General features: G+C 31.7%; 1 protein-coding gene across 9 annotated transcripts in view; it reads right to left on the minus strand.

The window, feature by feature from the left end:
• Positions 1-4699: 4699 nt before the first annotated feature.
• Positions 4700-20384, minus strand: part of LOC127731068 (dnaJ homolog subfamily B member 6-like) — a 42914-nt gene continuing 27229 nt past the window's right edge. For 6 of the 9 annotated variants that reach the window (XM_052239909.1, XM_052239911.1, XM_052239912.1 and 3 more), the window contains exons 5-8: positions 19960-20053; positions 16281-16457; positions 10846-10959; positions 4700-7280 (exon numbers count right to left, since the gene is read on the minus strand). In XM_052239909.1, the coding sequence (XP_052095869.1) occupies positions 7184-7280; positions 10846-10959; positions 16281-16457; positions 19960-20053 (482 nt within the window). In that variant the 3' untranslated portion in view covers positions 4700-7183. The remainder of the gene's footprint in view (positions 7281-10845; positions 10960-16280; positions 16458-19959; positions 20054-20384) is intronic. The other 3 variants (XM_052239916.1, XM_052239918.1, XM_052239917.1) reach the window with 3 other exon arrangements.

Genomic DNA, 20384 nt, shown 5'->3' on the forward strand with positions numbered 1-20384 from the left:
CTACATATATATCACCTTTAAAATAAAAATAAAACAAGCCGATCAAATAATCTCAAAACTGAATTGTGACTTATATTTTCGGTAAACGGACAGAAAGTCACAGGACAAAAAGTCACAGGACATAAAGTCACAAATTTGATAGGACAAAAAGTCACAGGACAAAAAGTCACAAATAATTTGTTGACAATTGTTTGAATATATCAGAGAAAGATCTTGAAATATTTTCTTTTTATCACATATATTCATTTTTAAGTTTAGGAAATTGTTCATAAGCCTTGATAAATGAAAATTTATTAAATTTTAATCATGCAAAGGATATATTTCTTGGCACAATGAAGCCATTTAAGTACCAAGCAACTTTGACATTTTGTTTTCATAACAATTATTTGATCATTATTGATATTTATTGAATAAATTTTAATAACAAAGTTGCTTCATATATAATAGTTCAAGAAAAAACTAAAATTTAATTTTTTAAATAAGTGTTTTCTTGTTTAAAGAAAAATAATCTCAAAACTGAATTGTGACTTTTTGTCCTGTGACTTTTTGTCCGTGACTTTTTGTCTGTGACTTTTTGTCCTGTGACTTTCTGTCCTACATTCATATTTTCAATGTTATTCAAAATTTTTTGAATGTTTCAGATATATTTTATGGTTACTGGACAATTTTCACCATTAACTTAAGCCTTGTATAGATTTATGGTGTCAGTTGAGTTTAGCTAATAATGCAGTGAACATTTTTTTTATTAAAATATATATAAAATAGCATATAAAGCAACTTAATAAATTTAAAAAATGACACCTTTGTTTTGTTAAACCAAGAATTTAATATAATCATGATAATAGAACTTCCACAGTAATCATGTGGTAAACTTTTAAAAAGGGAAATGTGTTTCAAAGTTACAGCAAAAATTTATTTCAATTAAATTTAAATATTTTTTGTCAAAATTAAAGACATGGCATACAAGAAGCACTTTAATAAGGTTTAATTACCTCAGTACATGTGTGTTTTACAGGTAAAAAGAAAGCCCTATTTTTCTTAAACTCGTGTATTACTTATCTAGTGAATTCAAAAGGCCTTGCGATTTAAGTTTCACAGGATGTTGCAATTTTGATTGAATGTTATTTAGAATTTAATACTCTCGGACCAGGTGTGATCTTTTTTCACGAGTTTGCCCCAAGCAGGAGGTATTACTTTATACTTCACCACTAATCAGAAGAACAATTTTATTAATTTCTTTTAATTTTTATCCCTTTTTGATATATATTGTATATAATATATCCCAAATTATAATAATAGATATATTTCTAAAATAAGGTTAAACAATTTCAGTGATTTTCTTGGCTGTTGTTACCTCATTAAAAAGATAATTATATAACTATTGTACATTTTTTGTATGTAACCATGAAACCTATGTAGTTTTTATTTAGGAATTTAGGAAAATTAATTTAAAAAAAGAACCACATGCCAAACAAGAAGCACCTTAATAGGGTTTAATTACCTTCAGTATAGGTGTGGTTTTTAGGTAAAAGAAAATCTTTTTTTAACAAAACTCTAAAACTTTAAAATTAATATAATTAAATTATTATATAAGATAATTTGATTTAACTATCTCTATTTGATAAATCTGAGAATCATGTAAGAATGTAAAAATCTGTTTTTATAATATATCTTAATTTTATTGTGGCTGTTGTCATGTCAGTTAAAAAGAAATTTATTTTAACAGTTAAAATTAAGAAAAAGTAGAGATTATTCGGTCAAGTATGGTTCAGACTGGTCGAGTATTGTTCAGACCTTTGGTCGAGTATGGTTTAGACTGAAAAAAATAGGTCGAGTACAGGTCGAGAATGGGTTAAGACTGTTTCAGACTGGTCGAGTAATAGTTCAGACTATTTTCAATGGCAAAGATAAGAGTCAAGTACAAATCAGTACAGTCGAGTATGGTTAAGACTGGGGTCGAGTAATGTTGAGTAAAGTTCAGACCAATTCAGACTGGTCGAGTAAAAATCAGTACAGTCGAGTACAGATATAGGCCATTTCAGACTTTTACTGGTTTGTAGTGTTAGTGATATGGAACCTTGTGGTACAATGTCAGAGAGATCCATACACTAACACACAAGTTATGTCTGGAAGTTACAAAAATGCTTATTTTTGGCCCATTTTTGGCCCCTTTTTGGCCCCTAATTCCTTTACTGTTATTACCATAACCCCCAAAATCAATCCCAACCTTCCTTTTGTGGTATTGAACCTTGTGGTAAAATTTCATAAAGATCCATTCACTTAAACTAAAGTTAGAGTGCGAAAACCAATGTGTCTTCGGACGACGCCGGACGACGACGACGCCGGACGACGACGACGCCGGACAGAGAACGACACCAACGTCATACCAATATACGACCACAAAAATTTTTTTGCGGTCGTATAAAAACTGCAAAATTTCCTTAAAATTACCAATTCAGGGGCAGCAACCTAACAACAGGTTGTCAGATTTGTCTGAAAATTTCAGGGCAGATAGATCTTTACCTGATAATCAGTTTAACCCAATGTCAGATTTACTCTAAATACTTTGGTTTCAGAGATATAAGCCAAAATCTACATTTTACCCCTATGTTCTATTTTTAGCCATGGCAGCCATCTTGGTTGGTTGGCGAGGTCATCGGACACATTTTTTAAACTAGATACCCTAATGATGATTGTGGCCAAGTTTGGTTAAATTTGGTCCAGTGGTTTCAGAGGAGAAGACTTTTGTAAAAAGCTAACGATGACGGACGACAACGACGACGCCGACAGACGACGGACGCCAAGTGATGAGAAAAGCTCACTTGACCCTTCGGGTCAGGTGAGCTAAAAAGGAAAAAAAAAAAAAATCCCCCCCCAAATTTTTTGAATCCCCTTATGATTCATCACCCCCAAACTCAATCCCAGCCTTCCCTTTGTGGTATGGTACCTTGCAGTACAATTTCAGAGAGATCCATACACTTGAACACAAGTTATTGTCTGGAAACTAGAAAATGCTTATTTTTTACCCCTTTTTGGCCCCTTATTCCTAAACGTTTTGGGCAATTACCCCCAAACTCAATTCCAGCTTTCCCTTTGTGATATGGAACCTTGTAGTACAATTTCAGAAAGATCCATACACTTACACACAAGTTATTGTCATGAAACTAGAAAAATGCTTATTTTTTGCCCCTTTTTTGGCCCCTAATTCCTAATATTTTGAGGCAATTACCCCCCAAAATCAATCCCAGCATTCCCTGTGTGATATGGAACCTTGTGGTACAATGTCAGAGAGATCCATAAACTAACACACAAGTTATGTCTGGAAGTTACAAAAATGCTTATTTTTGGCCCCTAATTCCTTAACTGTTGGTACCATAACCCCCAAAACCAATCCCAACCTTCCTTTTGTGGTATTGAACCTTATGGTAAAATTTCATAGAGATCCATTCACTTAAACTAAAGTTAGAGTGCGAAAACCAAAGTGTCTTCGGACGACGCCAACGTCATACCAATATACGACCGCAAAAATTTTTTTGCGGTCGTATAAAAACTGCATTGGACCCCTATGTTCTATTTTTAGCCATGGCAGCCATGTTTATCGATGGATCAAAACTTCTGATACAATTTATAAACTAGATACCCTAAGAAACATTTCGTTAAAGTTTGAAGGTATTTGGCCCAGTAGTTTCAGAGGAGAAGATTTTTGAAATAGTTTATGACGACAGACGACGACGGATGCCAAGTGATGGCATAAGCTCACATGGGGCCCTTTGGGCCCCGGTGAGCTAACAACTGATGGGGATCTCAGATGCTTGGGAATGGTACAGTGATGTCTCAGTCTGTGATGTCACCTTCTGAAACAACGTTTGGTCATTGAACTGTTACACAACCTAATGCAAATCAAATATTAGTCAGGAATCCAAGCAGGTTTATTATCTCCCGTTATTTTCCCCTAGTAGTAGATTACATCACTAGCTGATGGCGTAATTTGAGAGAATTTCTGTTAAAAATGAAATTGAGTGAGTGGCTTTACGGTTAAAGATACAAGCTGACTACCCCTTTTTGAAGGTATGGCAAATAACAATGTTTTGTTGTATGAAGGTTGGATATAAAAAGAAATTAGAACAATAGCACTGTATACAATATTCTGTAAAAAATCATTGTGATTCCCTCACTTGTGTTAGTTAGAGTGGGGTTTATAGATACATGACGCCCAAAGGCCTTTTGAATCTTTTAGGTCCAAAAATTGGATTCTCCTTTTACTTGTAGCTATCTTCAAGTGTGTGTGTGTGTGTTTTTTTGTATATGGTATTCCTTTCTATTTTTAAAAGAAATACTCACTGTAAGTCGGTGAAACGTAAAATCTAAAATATATAAAAATCGAAAGGGAGCTCATGTCAATAGATATAAACAATTCACCACAATTTCTTGCAAGTTGGTGAAAGCATTCTTGAGTTATTGTCTGAAAACTGGAAAATCCCCCTTTTTTTAATGAATAACACCCCATAACTCGGAAACGTAAAATCTAAAATTTATAAAAAACGAAAGGGAGCTCACATCAATAGATATAAACAATTCACCAAAGTTTTATGCAAATTGGTTAAAGCGTTTTTTGAGTTAATGTCCGACATGTTGACGACGGACAAGGTATACCATAATACTTCCAGTAAACGGCGTATAAAAACAATTTAAAAAGATCTCTGAGAAATTTTTTATTACATGAAGTTTCCATAGAAACTCCAGCAATAAGATATAAGAATAATGCCAGCATTAGCGGCAAACATATAATGAACCAAAATATACATACAAACAGACAACATCTTCATACAAATAACATTTACAAAAATATCTTTTTTTCTCTCATTCATACACAATGCAAATTAGTTTAAACCTTCTGGAATATTTAAATTCACCAAATTTTCTAACATAAGAACTAATTTAGACTGAACTTTGGTTTGTTTCTCTATAGGATTTGAAGTAATAATAAAACTTGTATTCATGAAACGACTTTAGTATTCCATGTAAACACAAAGCACACTTCTTGTCATATCTCACATGATGGTCTTCTAGTGTATTCAGATGTTTCTTGTTCAAAGGGGTAATTGTTTACTGAAAATCAGTTTATTTTCTGAGTTTACTTCAGTTTTGAAGTTCTGAATCTGACAAAATGTCATAATTTTAATTTTAAAACTGCATATATCTTTTAAAATGGTAGGCGCTTAGATAAATGTAAAATATTTGGATGTATTCATTCAAATAAATTAGAAAGTAACAAAGTTTAAATACATAACAAAACCAAGTAAGCTCTTCTTCAGACATAAAAAGCAATTTAACAAATGTAGCATCAAACAAATAATGCAAGACTTAAATATGGGACAAATGAAAAGATGGGATAAAAAATAATTGAATCATCTAAATTAGGGGGAAACAACAAACAACTTAACACAAATGTATTCAATAAAAGGCTTACAGTATATTCTTTTTACTGAATTTCTACATGAACTATTTATGTTCTCTCATACCCATTAAAAAATGAATCAGGTAAGAATATACACTAATGCCTGTCATAGGGTATTATATTTCCAGCGATTTTTAATCAAAAATATAATTTTACATCTATGAATAAAATGAGATTTAGGGCAAAAATCAATGAGACAGCAACCAAGCCAATATCACAAAATAACAAAGGACATCCAGAGGTCAACAAACAATCTTCAACAATACACAGTTGTCTATGCAATATGTTTGATAAATTCCAACAAATTGTCAAAATATCTTGTGTGAAATTCAGTCTTAAATTTTTGTTTTTAGACGAGACATTTATAAAACTAAAACACCACACACTCATTCCACAAATTCTGCAATGACTTTGAACATTTTTTATGTTTGACCTTGCTTTACACATGTAGCAAGTGTTGTCATCTAATCTATGTATGATTATGCAGACTTTTGATGGACAACACAGTGACATTTTTATTTACTGTACTTTCAAGAAAGTTCAGTGAATTTATAAAATGGTAGATAGAGATAATATTAACATTTAAAGCATTATTGATGGCCCAATGTTAAATCAATAACAAATTTTTATAATTAAAAACGGACTCTTTTTTCCATGGTTCTTTTACTTAAATGTATTTATGTGTCTTTTTAAAACTAATCTGATTATAGACTAGTCCTTGCTGAGGACTAGACCATTCTTATAAAACATTACTTCAGGAAGGAAAATTAACATCAGCTCTATGTATTGGTGTTTTAAAATTTTATTGTAAAAATCTACAAACAGTTGAATACCACTTTTATGTGTAATTGTGGCTATCCTAAGAAATGAAGTAATGTTTGAATGGAAAAGTCCCACAAAATAATTTCCGTACATATCTTTCCAAATATTTCAACACATTCCCTGAGTTTTGTATAAAGCAAATCTTTTTTTGTAAGATTAAATTTCTATAATTAAAAAAAAATCTTCCACCATGTGATTTATCGACAAATACATGATTCTATAAAAATAAAACTCAAAACATTCAAGTACTTTAGTCAAGGCATGTTACAGTTGCTTTTAAAATTTTCTAAATGTTACCTTCTGATATGTTATAATCTACAGATCAACATAACTGTTAGATTTAAATATTATTCTTATATGTATCAGAATGAGGTCATTAAAATTACATAAAATTCTATCATCCTATATAACAGTGGATTACAATTGTTTCCACTTGTTGTACAGCTGATAAAAGTAATATTATCAATCAATAATACATTTGTCAATTCATAAGTGTTCTCTTCATTATTTCTGTGTTCCAACATAAAACCTATGTAAAAAAGTTCATCACTTATTTCTTGACCTTTATTTTTGGACACATTTTTTTCTTTCTAAAATCTTATGCATTAGAGAAATCTTTCTACTATAATGCAACTTTCCTCTTAAATATAGAATGAACTCACTGATCCACTGGAGAGTTAAACTTGTTATTTGGCCAAAGGGAAACTCATTTTTATAGTCAATTTCTGTGAATTGTAGTTAATATACCCAACATTCTACTGAAACGATATAGAATCCAATTATTCCAAGTGTAAAGATTCTGAGCCATCAACATGACAAATTAATCTTAGTCAATGACATGTTTTAGTTTACATGAGTTATATACAAATTAACACAGAATCGCTTTGAATAAGAGTGGTCCCATCAGTTACATATTGCCATAGACTTGCCATCTACAATATGTGATTTTACTACACCATCTTCTTCTACTGTTACTGTTTCTTTACCATTCTCTACAACTCTGAAATAATACAATCCTTCCTTTAGCCAAACTTTGAAATAATACAACCCTTCCCTTAGCCAAACTTTGAAATTATACAACCCTTCTGTTAGCCAAACTCTAAAATAATACAACCCTTCATTAAGCTAAACTCTGAAATAATACAATCTTTCAGTTAACCAATATTCACTATTCCTGCTTCACATAAAAAAATAAATGGGAATGTGTCTATGGGACACAGATGATGCCCCTGCTTGCCTATAATGTTATAAAGAGACATAACTCAAGAACAGTATAAATGACACTACCCAAATTTGAACTTGATCTGTGTTTTATGACAATAAGTAATTTTTCCATTTGTAAAGGGGCATAACTCTATAATGGTAACAGTGACGCCACCCAAATTCAAACTTGATCTGTGTTTTGTGGTAATAAGCATTGTGTATAAGTTTAATAACATTTGGTTGATTCAAACTAAAGTTAGAGAACGGAAACGAAAAATTCAGCAATTTTTCCATTTGTAAAGGGGCATAACTCTAGAATGATAAAAAGTGACACTACTCAAATTCAAACTTGATTTGTGTTTTGTGGTTATAAGCATTGTGTATAAGTTTCATAACATTTGGTTGAGGCAAATTAAAGTTAGAGAACGGAAACGAAAAATTCAGCAATTTTTCCATTTGTAAAGGGGCATAACTCTAGAACGGTTAAAGCGACACCACCAAAATTCAAACTTGATCTGTGTTTTGTAGTAATAAGCATTGTGTATAAGTTTCATATCATTTGGTTGAGGCAAACTAAAGTTAAAGAACGGAAACCAATTTTGGGACGTACGTACGGTACAGACGGATAAGGGTAAAACTTAATGCCCCTCCGCCTCGGCAGGGGCATAAAAACTCATATTGTCTAAATTTGAAATCTACCATTTTGCTGATGTTGGGTTTTGGCTAATTTTTATATTAGTCACGAACTGTCTAGCTAAAGAAAAGTAACAATGCAAACTTCACATTTTGAATAAGCTCTAAGTAACTGAGAGTTTCCTATTGTTTTTTGCTTTGTTGTCATTCCACTGTCCCAGGTTAGGGGAAGGTTGAGCAATAAAAACATTCTTTATGTGCCTGTTTAGAGTAAGGAGCCTGTAATCCAGTGGTTGTCCATCTACCATTACTGCTTTTAGTTTATTGCTTTATTATTTTTCTCTTTTGAATTGTTTTATGATAGGGCCATTTTTAGTTTAATTTCCGGTATGGGTTTTGCTCATAAGGCTGTACAGTGACCTGTAGTTCATATTTTTGTCCTTTAGTCTAAAAAGTTTATGGATAGTTGTCTCATTGACAATCAAGCCCTATCTCCTTTCTATTCAATTTCTATGATGAAATATCAAAAATTAGAAAAGTTGTGATTTTTTTTACTACATTGATTCATTATACCGTGTTTTGCTTTGACATGTTCAAGTCTTGGTATTCCACATGTAGGTGTCCTACTTGAGGACTTAGTGTCCATTTTTATGGGTGAATGATAACTCCTAAGATATGATATATAATAAGTCCAGAGCCTTTTGAAAGAATATTGAAAATACATTTCCATAGATAAGTTTCTGAAGGTTTCCATTCCTTTTGAGGTATTGTAGTGTTATCCAAAGTAAACAGAAGTGTAAGGTGTCCAACTTGAGATCAACTGTGTCTCCCTTCTTTAAAATAACTACCTATGAATAACTAAGTGAAGGATTCAATTTGGATAGTCAATGGATATAAAATTGTACACCTCAAGTTTTATCAAGCAAACATACATTCTAATTTTATTTGTTATATATCATTAATTTTCATATTAAAGTAATAAAACATTGGTTTTTTGTTTATATTTGTCCTGTACCTTTGATAAATTGATATTGACCAGATTTCTACCCTGGTTGACATTGTTTATCACATGATTTTATGGAACTTCTTATATAGGTACATGCATAATGAAAACTATGCAGTAAATTCTGCTGTTATATTTAGAAGATCTATCTGTTCTTTTTTTACACAGATGATAAAATGAGAACAAGATCAGACATTATTTTTCTGTTCATCTTAAGGTGCAATACCACCATTGATTTTCCCCTAATAGTCTTTGTTAAATTTGCACTTTTCAAAAAATTGTGCAGAATTTATCTTTGTTTCAAATAAAGAAATACTTTGCATGACTTAAGTTTTATCCTGTCCAGTACTATAGACAAAATTTCACATAACATTTCATTGCATATAAGAAAATAACCATCACTGGAAGTCACCCCTTTTTTTCCTGTGTACAAGCCAGGGGCGTTTCTAGGATATTTGAAAGAGGGGGCGTAGAATGAAATTTTTTTGACCTTTTTTTGGCATAAAAACATTAAATAATTGTGAAATGCACTAATGTACCGGTTTCTGACTTGGTGCATGTATATTTTATAGTTAAAGTGTCAGGGTTTGACATTTTTTATGCCGAATTCTCTCCATTAATTGTCTATAGTATATTAAAATGATTGGATGGATCTTAACAGCAGTAGACCAATAACGAGAAATTCCAATATTTAGGGTATAAGGCGTTTCTTAACATTTCAATAGTCCTAGGCTATGATTTTATGAACGGGAGCCGAAATTACGGTTGCCCTGGTAGAGGGTCTATGGGGAAGCTCAGAAGCTCCTGGATTTCAACAATTTAGCATCAAATTATGAAGTAGCCAGACTGATAAATATCTCTCTATTTTAGATTAAGTTCTGGTTTCGTTGAACGACAAACATGATACAAGACAAACAAACACTGAAGTATAAAGCTCTTTCGTTCTAAATATTGTAGGCTTTAATGTGGAATACATGATTGAATATGAAAAATTGACGTCATTGTACTACAGTACAAAATTAAAGCAATCATGTCACTGTCTAGTTCCGATAGGTGGTATATGGTACATAAATAAATATGGTGCTTGAACTTCATGGCAAAATGTAGGTCAATGTCACTTAGTTACTCACTAATGGATATTGAAACAATATGATACTACCAAAGGCTATCCAGATGGGAAGTAAAAATGCTATACCAAATATACATGTTACTAGTATAAATGTACCTTAACGCAAAACCTAAAATGAACATAGAAATACTGACGGACTCTCATTTTCAATGAATGGTTAGACTAGAGTGGATTCATTAGAACCATTTCAGAGTATGTGTTTAATTAATGAATATGATAAATTGCCATATTCAATACAATATTAGCAGATAACAATAGTTTTTTTTTGTGTTTTTTTTTAAAAGGGGGGGCGTACGCCCATTATGCCCTTACCTGGACCCGCCCCTGCAAGCTTTAGTAACCATGTAACCTCAAGTTTCCAAAATATTCTATAGAAACACCAAATAAAAAAACAATTGTGCTTTGAAACACCCAAGACATATGTTTATGACCCAGAATTTTTTTACTGCAATGAAATGTAGGATTAATTTCCTACAACTGTCAAATTTCAAGGGAATATCTTTTTCATACCCTTTTTCATATGCAACCGGATGTGACGTACTATGATTTGGTGGTATTATACCTTAACAAGGTTAATCAGTGGTATTATATTCTTACTTTTTTGTTACAATTCTTTTGCCATTGACAATTTTCGTTGATGTAGAAGTTGAGCGGAAATTGCCTCCTCCCCCTGAGGGTCCACCAAACGATGTACTTGTAAACGAAGACATTCTGTAAAGAAATGGGGCATATTTTACAATCATCTTCTTCTTTATACAATTCTTAAGCTATCTTCATCAGTCCTGGATTATAAACAACAAATTCACCATAATACACTGTCTATGCAAAAATTGTCCTCTACAGTAATCTTTTGAATGTCATTATTGTATGATGACCTTTACCAGTATAACCTGACCTTACCTCATCACAGATAGCATTAAGTATTTATGCTATATTTCATTTCATGTATATTCTAAAAACAAAAATACATCTTCATTTGGAAATTTCATGATCTAAAATGTAGTAATTACCATTTGTCTAATTAATATTTAACACAAATCTTTTTTATTCTTAAAAACTATATATTAAACTATATTATCTATGTAAAACAATTCCCATATCCTATAGGACACTTCATTAAAATAGGATTAAAATGCTTTTTTTTCAGAACTGTGAGCAAATTTTGATAGTGTTACAGATGATTAAAAAAAATATTCTGAAATAGGAAATAGGTAACTATTTCCATGTCCTTGCAAGACTAAAAATTTGTTGATATTGACTTTGAACTAGCTTCCAGTAACTGCTAGTACTCTTATATCAGCGCTTTGCGTCTATTGTTTTTATATAAGTTGGTTAAGGGAAGGGTTGAGCCTCCAGAAACATGTTTAACCCACCACATTCTTTATGTGCCTGTCCCAAGTCAGGAGCCTATAATTTAGTCTGTCATATTTGTTTTTTTTCGTAAATTGATTTGTTATAAATAAGGCTCTTAGTTTTCTTGTTTGAATTGTTTCACAATTTTTCTTGTCAGTCCTTTTATAGCTGACTATATACAGTATTAGTTTTTCTCATTGTTAAAGGCCATACAGTGACCTAGATTGCTTACTTCCATGTCATTTGAACTCTAGTGGATATTTGTCTCAATGGCAATCATACTTATCTCAACAAGAGTGCACACGCTGAAATGTCTCGCCTTCTTTACTAATCATTGATATTATGTTGATAGTCCTAAATATAAAGCTTTATTACAACTGTCACATAAACTTAACATTAACCAAGTAAACTAAACATTGACCAATGAACCATGAAAATGAGGTCAAGGTCAGATGAACCATGACAGGCAGGCATGTACAGCTAACAATTCTTCCATACAACAAATATATTTGACCTATTGCTTATAGTTTAAGAAAAACAGACCAAAACACAAAAACTTAACACTGAGTAATGAACTGTGAAAATGAGGTCAAGGTGAAATAAAACCTGCGCGACTGAAATAAAGATCATAAAATATTTCCATACACCAAATATAGTTGACCTATTGCGTATAGTATTAGAAAAAAAGACCAAAACTCAAAATCTTAACTTTGACCACTGAACCATGAAAATGAGGTCAAGGTCAAATGACACCTGCCAGCTAGACATGTACACCTTACAATCATTCCATACACCAAATATAGTTGACCTATTGCTTAAAGTGTAAGAAAAACAGACCAAAACACAAAAACTTAACATAAGCAATGAACTTTGAAAATGAGGTCAAGGTCAAATAAAACATGCCAGACTGACATGTACATCGTAAAATATTTCCATACACCAAATATAGTTGACCTACTGCATACAGTATTAGAAAAACAAACCAAAACACAAAAAAACTTAACATTGAGCAATGAACCGTGAAAATGAGGTCAAGGTCAAATAAAACTTGCCAGACTGACATACACATCGTACAATATTTCCATACACCAAATACAGTTGACATATTGCATACAGTATTAGAAAAACAGACCAAAACACAAAAACTAAACTATGACCACTGAACCATGAAAATTAGGTCAAGGTCAGACGACATCTGCCAGTTGGACATGTACACCTTACTATCATTACATACACCAAATATAGTAGACCTATTGCTTATAGTATCTCAGATATGGACTTGACCACGAAAACTTAACCTTGTACACTGATCCATGAAATGAGGTCGAGGTCAAGTGAAAACTATCTGACGGGTATGAGGACCTTGCAAGGTACGTACATACCAAATATAGTTATCCCATTACTTATAATAAGAGAGAATTTAACATTCCAAAAAATTTGAACTTTTTTTTCAAGTAGTCACTGAACCATGAAAATGAGGTCAAGGACATTGGACATGTGACTAACGGAAACTTCGTCACATGAGGCATCTATATACAAAGTATGAAGCATCCAGGTCTCCCACCTTCTAAAATATAAAGCTTTTAAGAAGTTAGCTAATGCCGCCGCCGCCGTAGCTGCCGCTGGATCACTATAACTATGTCGAGCTTTCTGCGACAAAAGTCGCAGGCTCGACAAAAAACTAAGTATATTTATCAAAGAAATACATAACATTTTCAGCGATGAGGGAGTTTTTGTGACTTCCTTTTTTTCCCCCATCATTTTGTATAAATGATGGAACCACACTTGACAGAAGACTAACCTGATCAAGTATACATTTTTTATCGCACTTCAAAACAGGACAGGAAAGTTCACCAAACATAGTATTATATTTTTTCAAATTGTTGTCAAATCTAAAGGTGTTTTTTCGGGTTAACCGTGTATATATAATTACTCTAAATATCAGCACAACAATGTTAAATCTGCAAATTTGCTGAAACAAATTTTGTTTTTCCCTCGCCGGGATTCGAACTCATGCTATTGGGATATCATGACAACACCACCTACACTGTGTCCAGCACTCTAGACCACTCGTCCACCTAGACTGAACTAAAAATTCAGCTTTCCGTGGGCTAGTGTTACCTTTCCTCGTCAGTAGAATCTAGAGTTGTAACACAGTACATGATATATTAGGCATGAGGATGGAATTGATTGCAGATTAGCTAAATTGTCTGTCGTAAAGGATTGCAAGATGCAGTCACAGAAATAACAAGCATTCTGTGAGTATTGCCTTGCAATACATAGTCCCCTACCGGTTAAAAAATCATTGTACTGGAACAAAATGCTAACTTGATCTATAACTTGTCATGGTGTAAACTATATAACAAGTATTAAGTCAATATCTGCAAGCATGATGAAAAAAAATGTGGAAATATTTGAGTGAATTTTCCAAGTCCAAGGACCATAACTCTGCACAAAATTATCAGACTGGAACAAAATTCTAACTTGATCTGTAACTTGTCATGATAAAACTATATACCAATTATCAAATCAAGATCTTCAAGTATGACGAAAAAAAGTGAGGAAAACTGATTTTTTGAGTGAATTTTCTAAGTCCAAGGACCATAACTCTGCACAAAATCATTAGACCGGAACAAAACTTGAACTTGATCTGTAACTTGTCATGATGAAACTTTACACCAATCATCAAATCAATATCTTCAAGCACGAAGAAAAAAAGCGTGGAAAACTGATTTGCAGGACTGGCGGATGGACAGACAGACAGACGGAGTGCAAACCTAAAGTCCCCTTCAACTTCATTGATAGGCGACTAATTATTTGATCAGTACGTCTAAACAAGTGACAACTGGATGGATCTGTTGTAGAGTTGTCACTTGTTTAGAGGTACTTATTATATATATATATATATTCATAAAAAACACAAAAATCAGGTTTTATATGAATCTACGAATCTGTACACCACTTGATTTAACATTTTATCATACACAAAATTTAGAAATGATATATGGTATATGTATAATTATGCAGGATTTAAAGAACAATCTACATATTATACATTTACTTCTGTGTTAACAGTGTTTTAGATAAATATATATTTTCTTTGCAGAATAATTAATATTAATTAGTAATAATATTATATGTATTTAAGAGTTCATCATTTCTTCCATTCTCTTGGTATGAATCAGGATATACATTCATACAGTGAATTTAAAAATACTTTTTGTAAAATACTGTTGATTCCTGTAGTTGAATTGAAAGGTACATATAAATCTTCTTAAAATTCTCCAACTATATGACCCAAAAAACTGGCCATCATTTATTTAGAGAGTTTATTGGTTTTAATTTGATGTTTAAATTATGTTGCAAACCATATCAGCCATTCTCAGATCATTGGACTTTAATAAATCTTGGAAAATAATTTGTTGAAAACTCTTTTTTTAATTCATTTTTCAAATCTCATGAATATTATTCAATCTTTTTGTATTGCTAAAAAGTAATAACAACTCGGAAAATAGTTTTAAGGAATTTTACTCCATTACTTTAATCTGTTTTCAACAGGTCTCTATCGTACATAGATTTTAGAGTAAATCAACTAACTGCTCATGTAAACAAAAATATTGGATTGATTGGTGTTTAACGCCACTTTCAGCACTATTGTGCTATTTTGTGGCGGTCAGTTTTTATTGGCAGAGGAAGTCAGAGTGCCTGGATAGAACCATCCACCTTTCGGTAGGAAAATTGACAATCCAAAACAAGTAAGATTGGAGTTGATCGCACCTGCCATGTGTGGGATTTGAACACGTACCCCATTGTTGACAGGCTAGTGACACTGTAGTTTGACTACTTAGACCACTTGGCCACCGAGGCCCCTAAAACAATGGATCATATTTAAATATTTCAGTGTAGCATGTGAGTCTCTCATTGAATATGTTAAATATTACATGAGTCTTCATTAGACAAATGAAATTGTGTAAATCCCATGTTTATTGTTGCAAAATCTGTTTAAAGAAACCAATATTTAAATGTGTCCATCTACAAGTACTATTTATTGTATTGGATAACAAGAAGAATCCTTTCTTGTTGTTCTGGAACTATTAACTAACTAATACATTTTATATTTTAATATAAAGTAACAATAACAATGTTGATGTCTTTAAGGTGTTATTATATACCCTGTTTCATAACTAAGTTAGATCAGTATTCATGTAGTACTTACAGTTTAAATATGTGGGAACTTGATATTGTAATCAAGATTATACATACAATTCTTTCTTTGGCAACTTCACATTAGTTTAAATTTAAGAAAAAAAATAACTATTTATTTCTGAAAGATATCAAGTGGTGGTTAAAGCTCTCAGTTGTTCATCAATTATAAAAAAATATTATATTTCAAAACTTCTTCAATGATGTATTTCTGTAAATGTTTTAATTGAATATCAGTAATCAAAATAAACCAATATTTGTAAATGATCTATAAGTAACATTTATAAAAAAAAAATCATACACATCTATCATGTTTCTTTTTGTAATTAATGGTAAAACTGACTAATAACGTTAATTATACATTTTGGGAAACACTTCTATATACTTCCCATGCAATACACACTATATATGTATATACATAATGGATTACTAGAGACCCAGGTAATGCATGCTTAAAGCTGGCAGAAATGTATTACCCAGGTGACATCCCAATAGGATGATGGTCAAATATAGATGATGAAAGTCCAAAGTGTAGAGGAAATCCCAGCATCCCGACATGTTCTACTGGGTGACCAAATGAATGAAATGCACCAATCCTGGGTCGTCTTGACTGTTGAGCTTCACCCCGCCTACTCCTACTACTTCTTCTTCGACTGAAAACAGCACTGGTGGTTGGTTATGGTGTTGGTAAAGTAGGACCCCCCACAAACCAAGCCATGCGGGCTAACATCCATAACAGAGTATCACATGCATCAAAACATTTCAATGGCAAATTACAAAACTAAAATGGGTACGATTGGGTCACTTGAAATACCAGTAATAAATTTTATTCATAAAATCAGCTTTATTATTCTCAAAATTGCTTTTTGAATACAACTTAATTATCTATGTTTACTAAATTTTAGGAAACTTTATTTGTAGGAAAAATCATCAAGCACTTTCCAGGTTTATAATAATTTTCACCAATAAAAAACCAAATTGATATGTAATTGTCACTACATGTTTAATTTTCACATAATTGCATAAAATGTTATCCCCCAGCCTGTATAAATCTTTTATCTCATTGAATATTTTGTTTTTAGAGACATAAGCATAAATTAAGTAATTCAGAAAATTGAAAGAATGAAACTAACACCATGAAAGATAACGATAAAAATGCATGCACAGAATTAACACACATGTATATACAGACGAGAAAAGATATTGATGTAGGCAGAGTTATGACTAATTTCATTACAATACATTTTTCATTAAACATCAGCATCAGTAAGAGAATATTATACGGCAACTCTCATACCAGTTCCAATAGTAAACCTGAATCCCTCATACAGGATAGAGGGCTTCAGCCCTAAAGGCCAATATAGGCCCAGGGTTTACAATGAGTGTGATATCAAAATGCCATGTTCACAACTTTGTACATTGTTCTATGGATAGTTGTCTCATTGGCAATTATACCACATCCCCTTATTTTTATACATATAAAAAACATCAATAAGTGAAAACAGTAGATGAAATTGAAACTGAGGTAATATCAAATCTGTACATGCATATATATGTGTGTTGGTGTCACTTAATCTTAATCATAAATAACTAAATGAAACACAAAATTCCAAACAATTTCTCACCTCACCAAAAATACATGTACCAGCAACATATGATTTTCAAGTTCTTCATGACAAATATCCTATATGACTAATGTTCTTCAATGATAGTTTATAATTTCAAGCTTGACTGTGAAATGTAACTACTAAATACATTGTGTAGCTAGTTTTAAAGTGCATGGAAACTCTTAAATAGAATTCATGTAAGTAGAATTCTATATGCCTTATATGAAATACTAATATGTATCTTTACAGGTTTGAATGATTCTCATATACTGAATTGAAAAATAAACTGTTGACACAGACATGTCTCCCCTCTTTGTAATTTAGATACTAGTAGTTAAATGCAAATTTTGAAATTAAAATGACAGCACTTTTACATGTAAACTATGCAAAACTCTCAGTCAATGAACAATGACTGAGGGTGCACGGACAAATACCATTGTCTTATCATTAGTGGTTCTCCTTACACCTGACTAATAACTAACTTTTAAAAATGTAAAATATGCAAGGCCATATAATATCCATTGAAATAAAATGCTCTTATTTTAATAAAACTGTATACCAAATATCCCTCTGGAAACCGAAGTCTCACTTCCACAAACTCTATCATGATAAGACAATTATGGTAATATCAGAAAACATCTTGAAATTTGGACATTACTATAAAACTGCATATAAAAAAATCTATCAAAAATCTACTAATTTTATGGTGTTTCCAACACTTGCTATGGAAATCTGAAGTTAATCAAAGTCATGCTATTATATATTTTAATTATTGTATTCACACCCAGGACCTTTTAGTGATCTCATGGTCATTTTTAGTAAAAAGTTCTTCATATTTACACCTCATCTACTTATGTTTTACAACCATGTGTTAGATTTATCCAGGTTCTCCCAAAAACAAGACGACGATCAGATGAATCGAACAGTTATACTGTCAGGCATGTAGACAAATGTTGACCACTAACCAGTCCAAATGTTCAAAAATTCAGATAACAAAATGTCAAATTCCATAGTTTGACCCAGTATCAAAATAAAGGCAAATTCTAATTTGGTTTTTGTCACCAAATCATTTGATTACCAGGTAGTCCATAACAATTGTATCTACTAAATTTTTCTTCTAAAATTCAGGATTGATACTGTCAAAGATCCCTAAATTTATTAGAAAATATTACAGTTTTATGTTTATTTCTAATGAGCATGTGCAAAACATCAGATACAAATTTTCTGCCAAAATGAAAACATATAAACTAGACAAAACTTTGGAAGTCAATAAACCTTAACTGTTAGATGAATCACTGCAGTATGTCTGACCAAATGGTGGACAGTCCTTAGATGAATTTCAGGAAGTTTGCCCAGGTTTACCCAAAATAGATGTTTAGAGGTCTCTATGCAATACACATGCAATTACCAATCCTGTGGCTAATATTAAATTGACTTTAGTTTAGACAACCGATAATATTAAATTGACTTTAGTCTAGACAACCAATCCTGTGGCTAATATTAAATTGACTTTAGTCTAGAAAACCAATCCTGTGGCTAATATTAAATTGACTAATATTAAATTGACTTTAATCTAGACAACCAATCCTGTGGCTAATATTAAATTGACTTTAGTCTAGACAACCAATCCTGTGGCTAATATTAAATTGACTTTAGTCTAGACAATATGTGAATACATTTAACAGAGTCGGTTTTTTTCCTCTTAAGATATTTTTTTATTTTCACCAACTTATGCAGTTATCTCATTTTTAATCTTTGCCAAATTTTCTGTTTGAACAATCTTATTCATTCCATCTGTTTATTTCCTAAACATTTTTTTTAGTAACAAGGTATATCTGCAAAGCTGATTAACAAATTATAACATACAATGGTAAAACTCATTCAATCAATATTCTCCAGACTATATATGTTCCATCAAACAAGCAACTCGTGCTTTTTTTCTAAAATTATGAAAGTATGATTTTTTTTCTCTCCGAAGTATACCAATATTACTAACATGTGTCTGAATATATATCACAGTTAATAAACCAAAATACTACAAAAATATTGAACTATTAACGCTCGTACAATAAAAAAATATAAAGAATTTTAGTATTCCAGAAAGAAAAGTAACCACTTCTTGTACATAATATTCAATTTTACATATTTTCATTAGAGAATATTCAATGATCATCTGTATGTATAATAAATAATAACATTCAACCATGCTTTTAAATTTGCACAATATTAAATTTAAGTGATAAAATTATATCTAAAACTAAAGTACTCATTAAGAGCAAAAAAATTTTGATAGTACTTTATACATAAAATCAAATAAATCTACATAGAGTTATCTCCACTTTGCCTGTAAATTTTGGGATGGATTTTGTCTCTAAAGTACTTTACATCAAAACATATAATAAATTATATGAAAAAGATTATAAAGTTTATGTGTGACAATATACTATCAAAATTATTTCAATTTTAACTATAACTAAGATAACTAAAAACTAAACTAAAAATAGGGGGAAAATAAGCAGCTTAATTTTGGATTATGTCCCCTACTTACCCTGTATCCCCTCCAAAAGCATTACTAAATAAACCTCCGCCCATTGACGGAAATCCTGGAAAAGAATTTGTGAAGAAGGAACCACTGTTTTCACCTAAAATCACAAAAAACTTTCTGATTAAGTGCTCGTTAACACAGAATCTATACACAAGTATATACATGTGTTTTTGTCATCTGTGATAATTCTCCTTTGCTAGACAGCACTGGCACCTCAACTAGTCATTTAGGCTCATATAATATGATTGATGTCCTCTACATCGCAAAATATCATCTATCAGGAACTTTAGAGACCTCTCATCACCTCCAAATGAACAAAATTTGTACTTAAACATGTTTCAACTGATTTTTTTAAACTTTGTTAACAAGTTGGGTTGCAACACATATTTTACTGACATATAATATACAGTTGTTATTTTGTAAAACAT

This window comes from Mytilus californianus, unplaced genomic scaffold (assembly GCF_021869535.1).
Source record: "Mytilus californianus isolate M0D057914Y unplaced genomic scaffold, xbMytCali1.0.p SCAF_2, whole genome shotgun sequence".
NCBI lineage: Eukaryota > Metazoa > Mollusca > Bivalvia > Mytilida > Mytilidae > Mytilus > Mytilus californianus.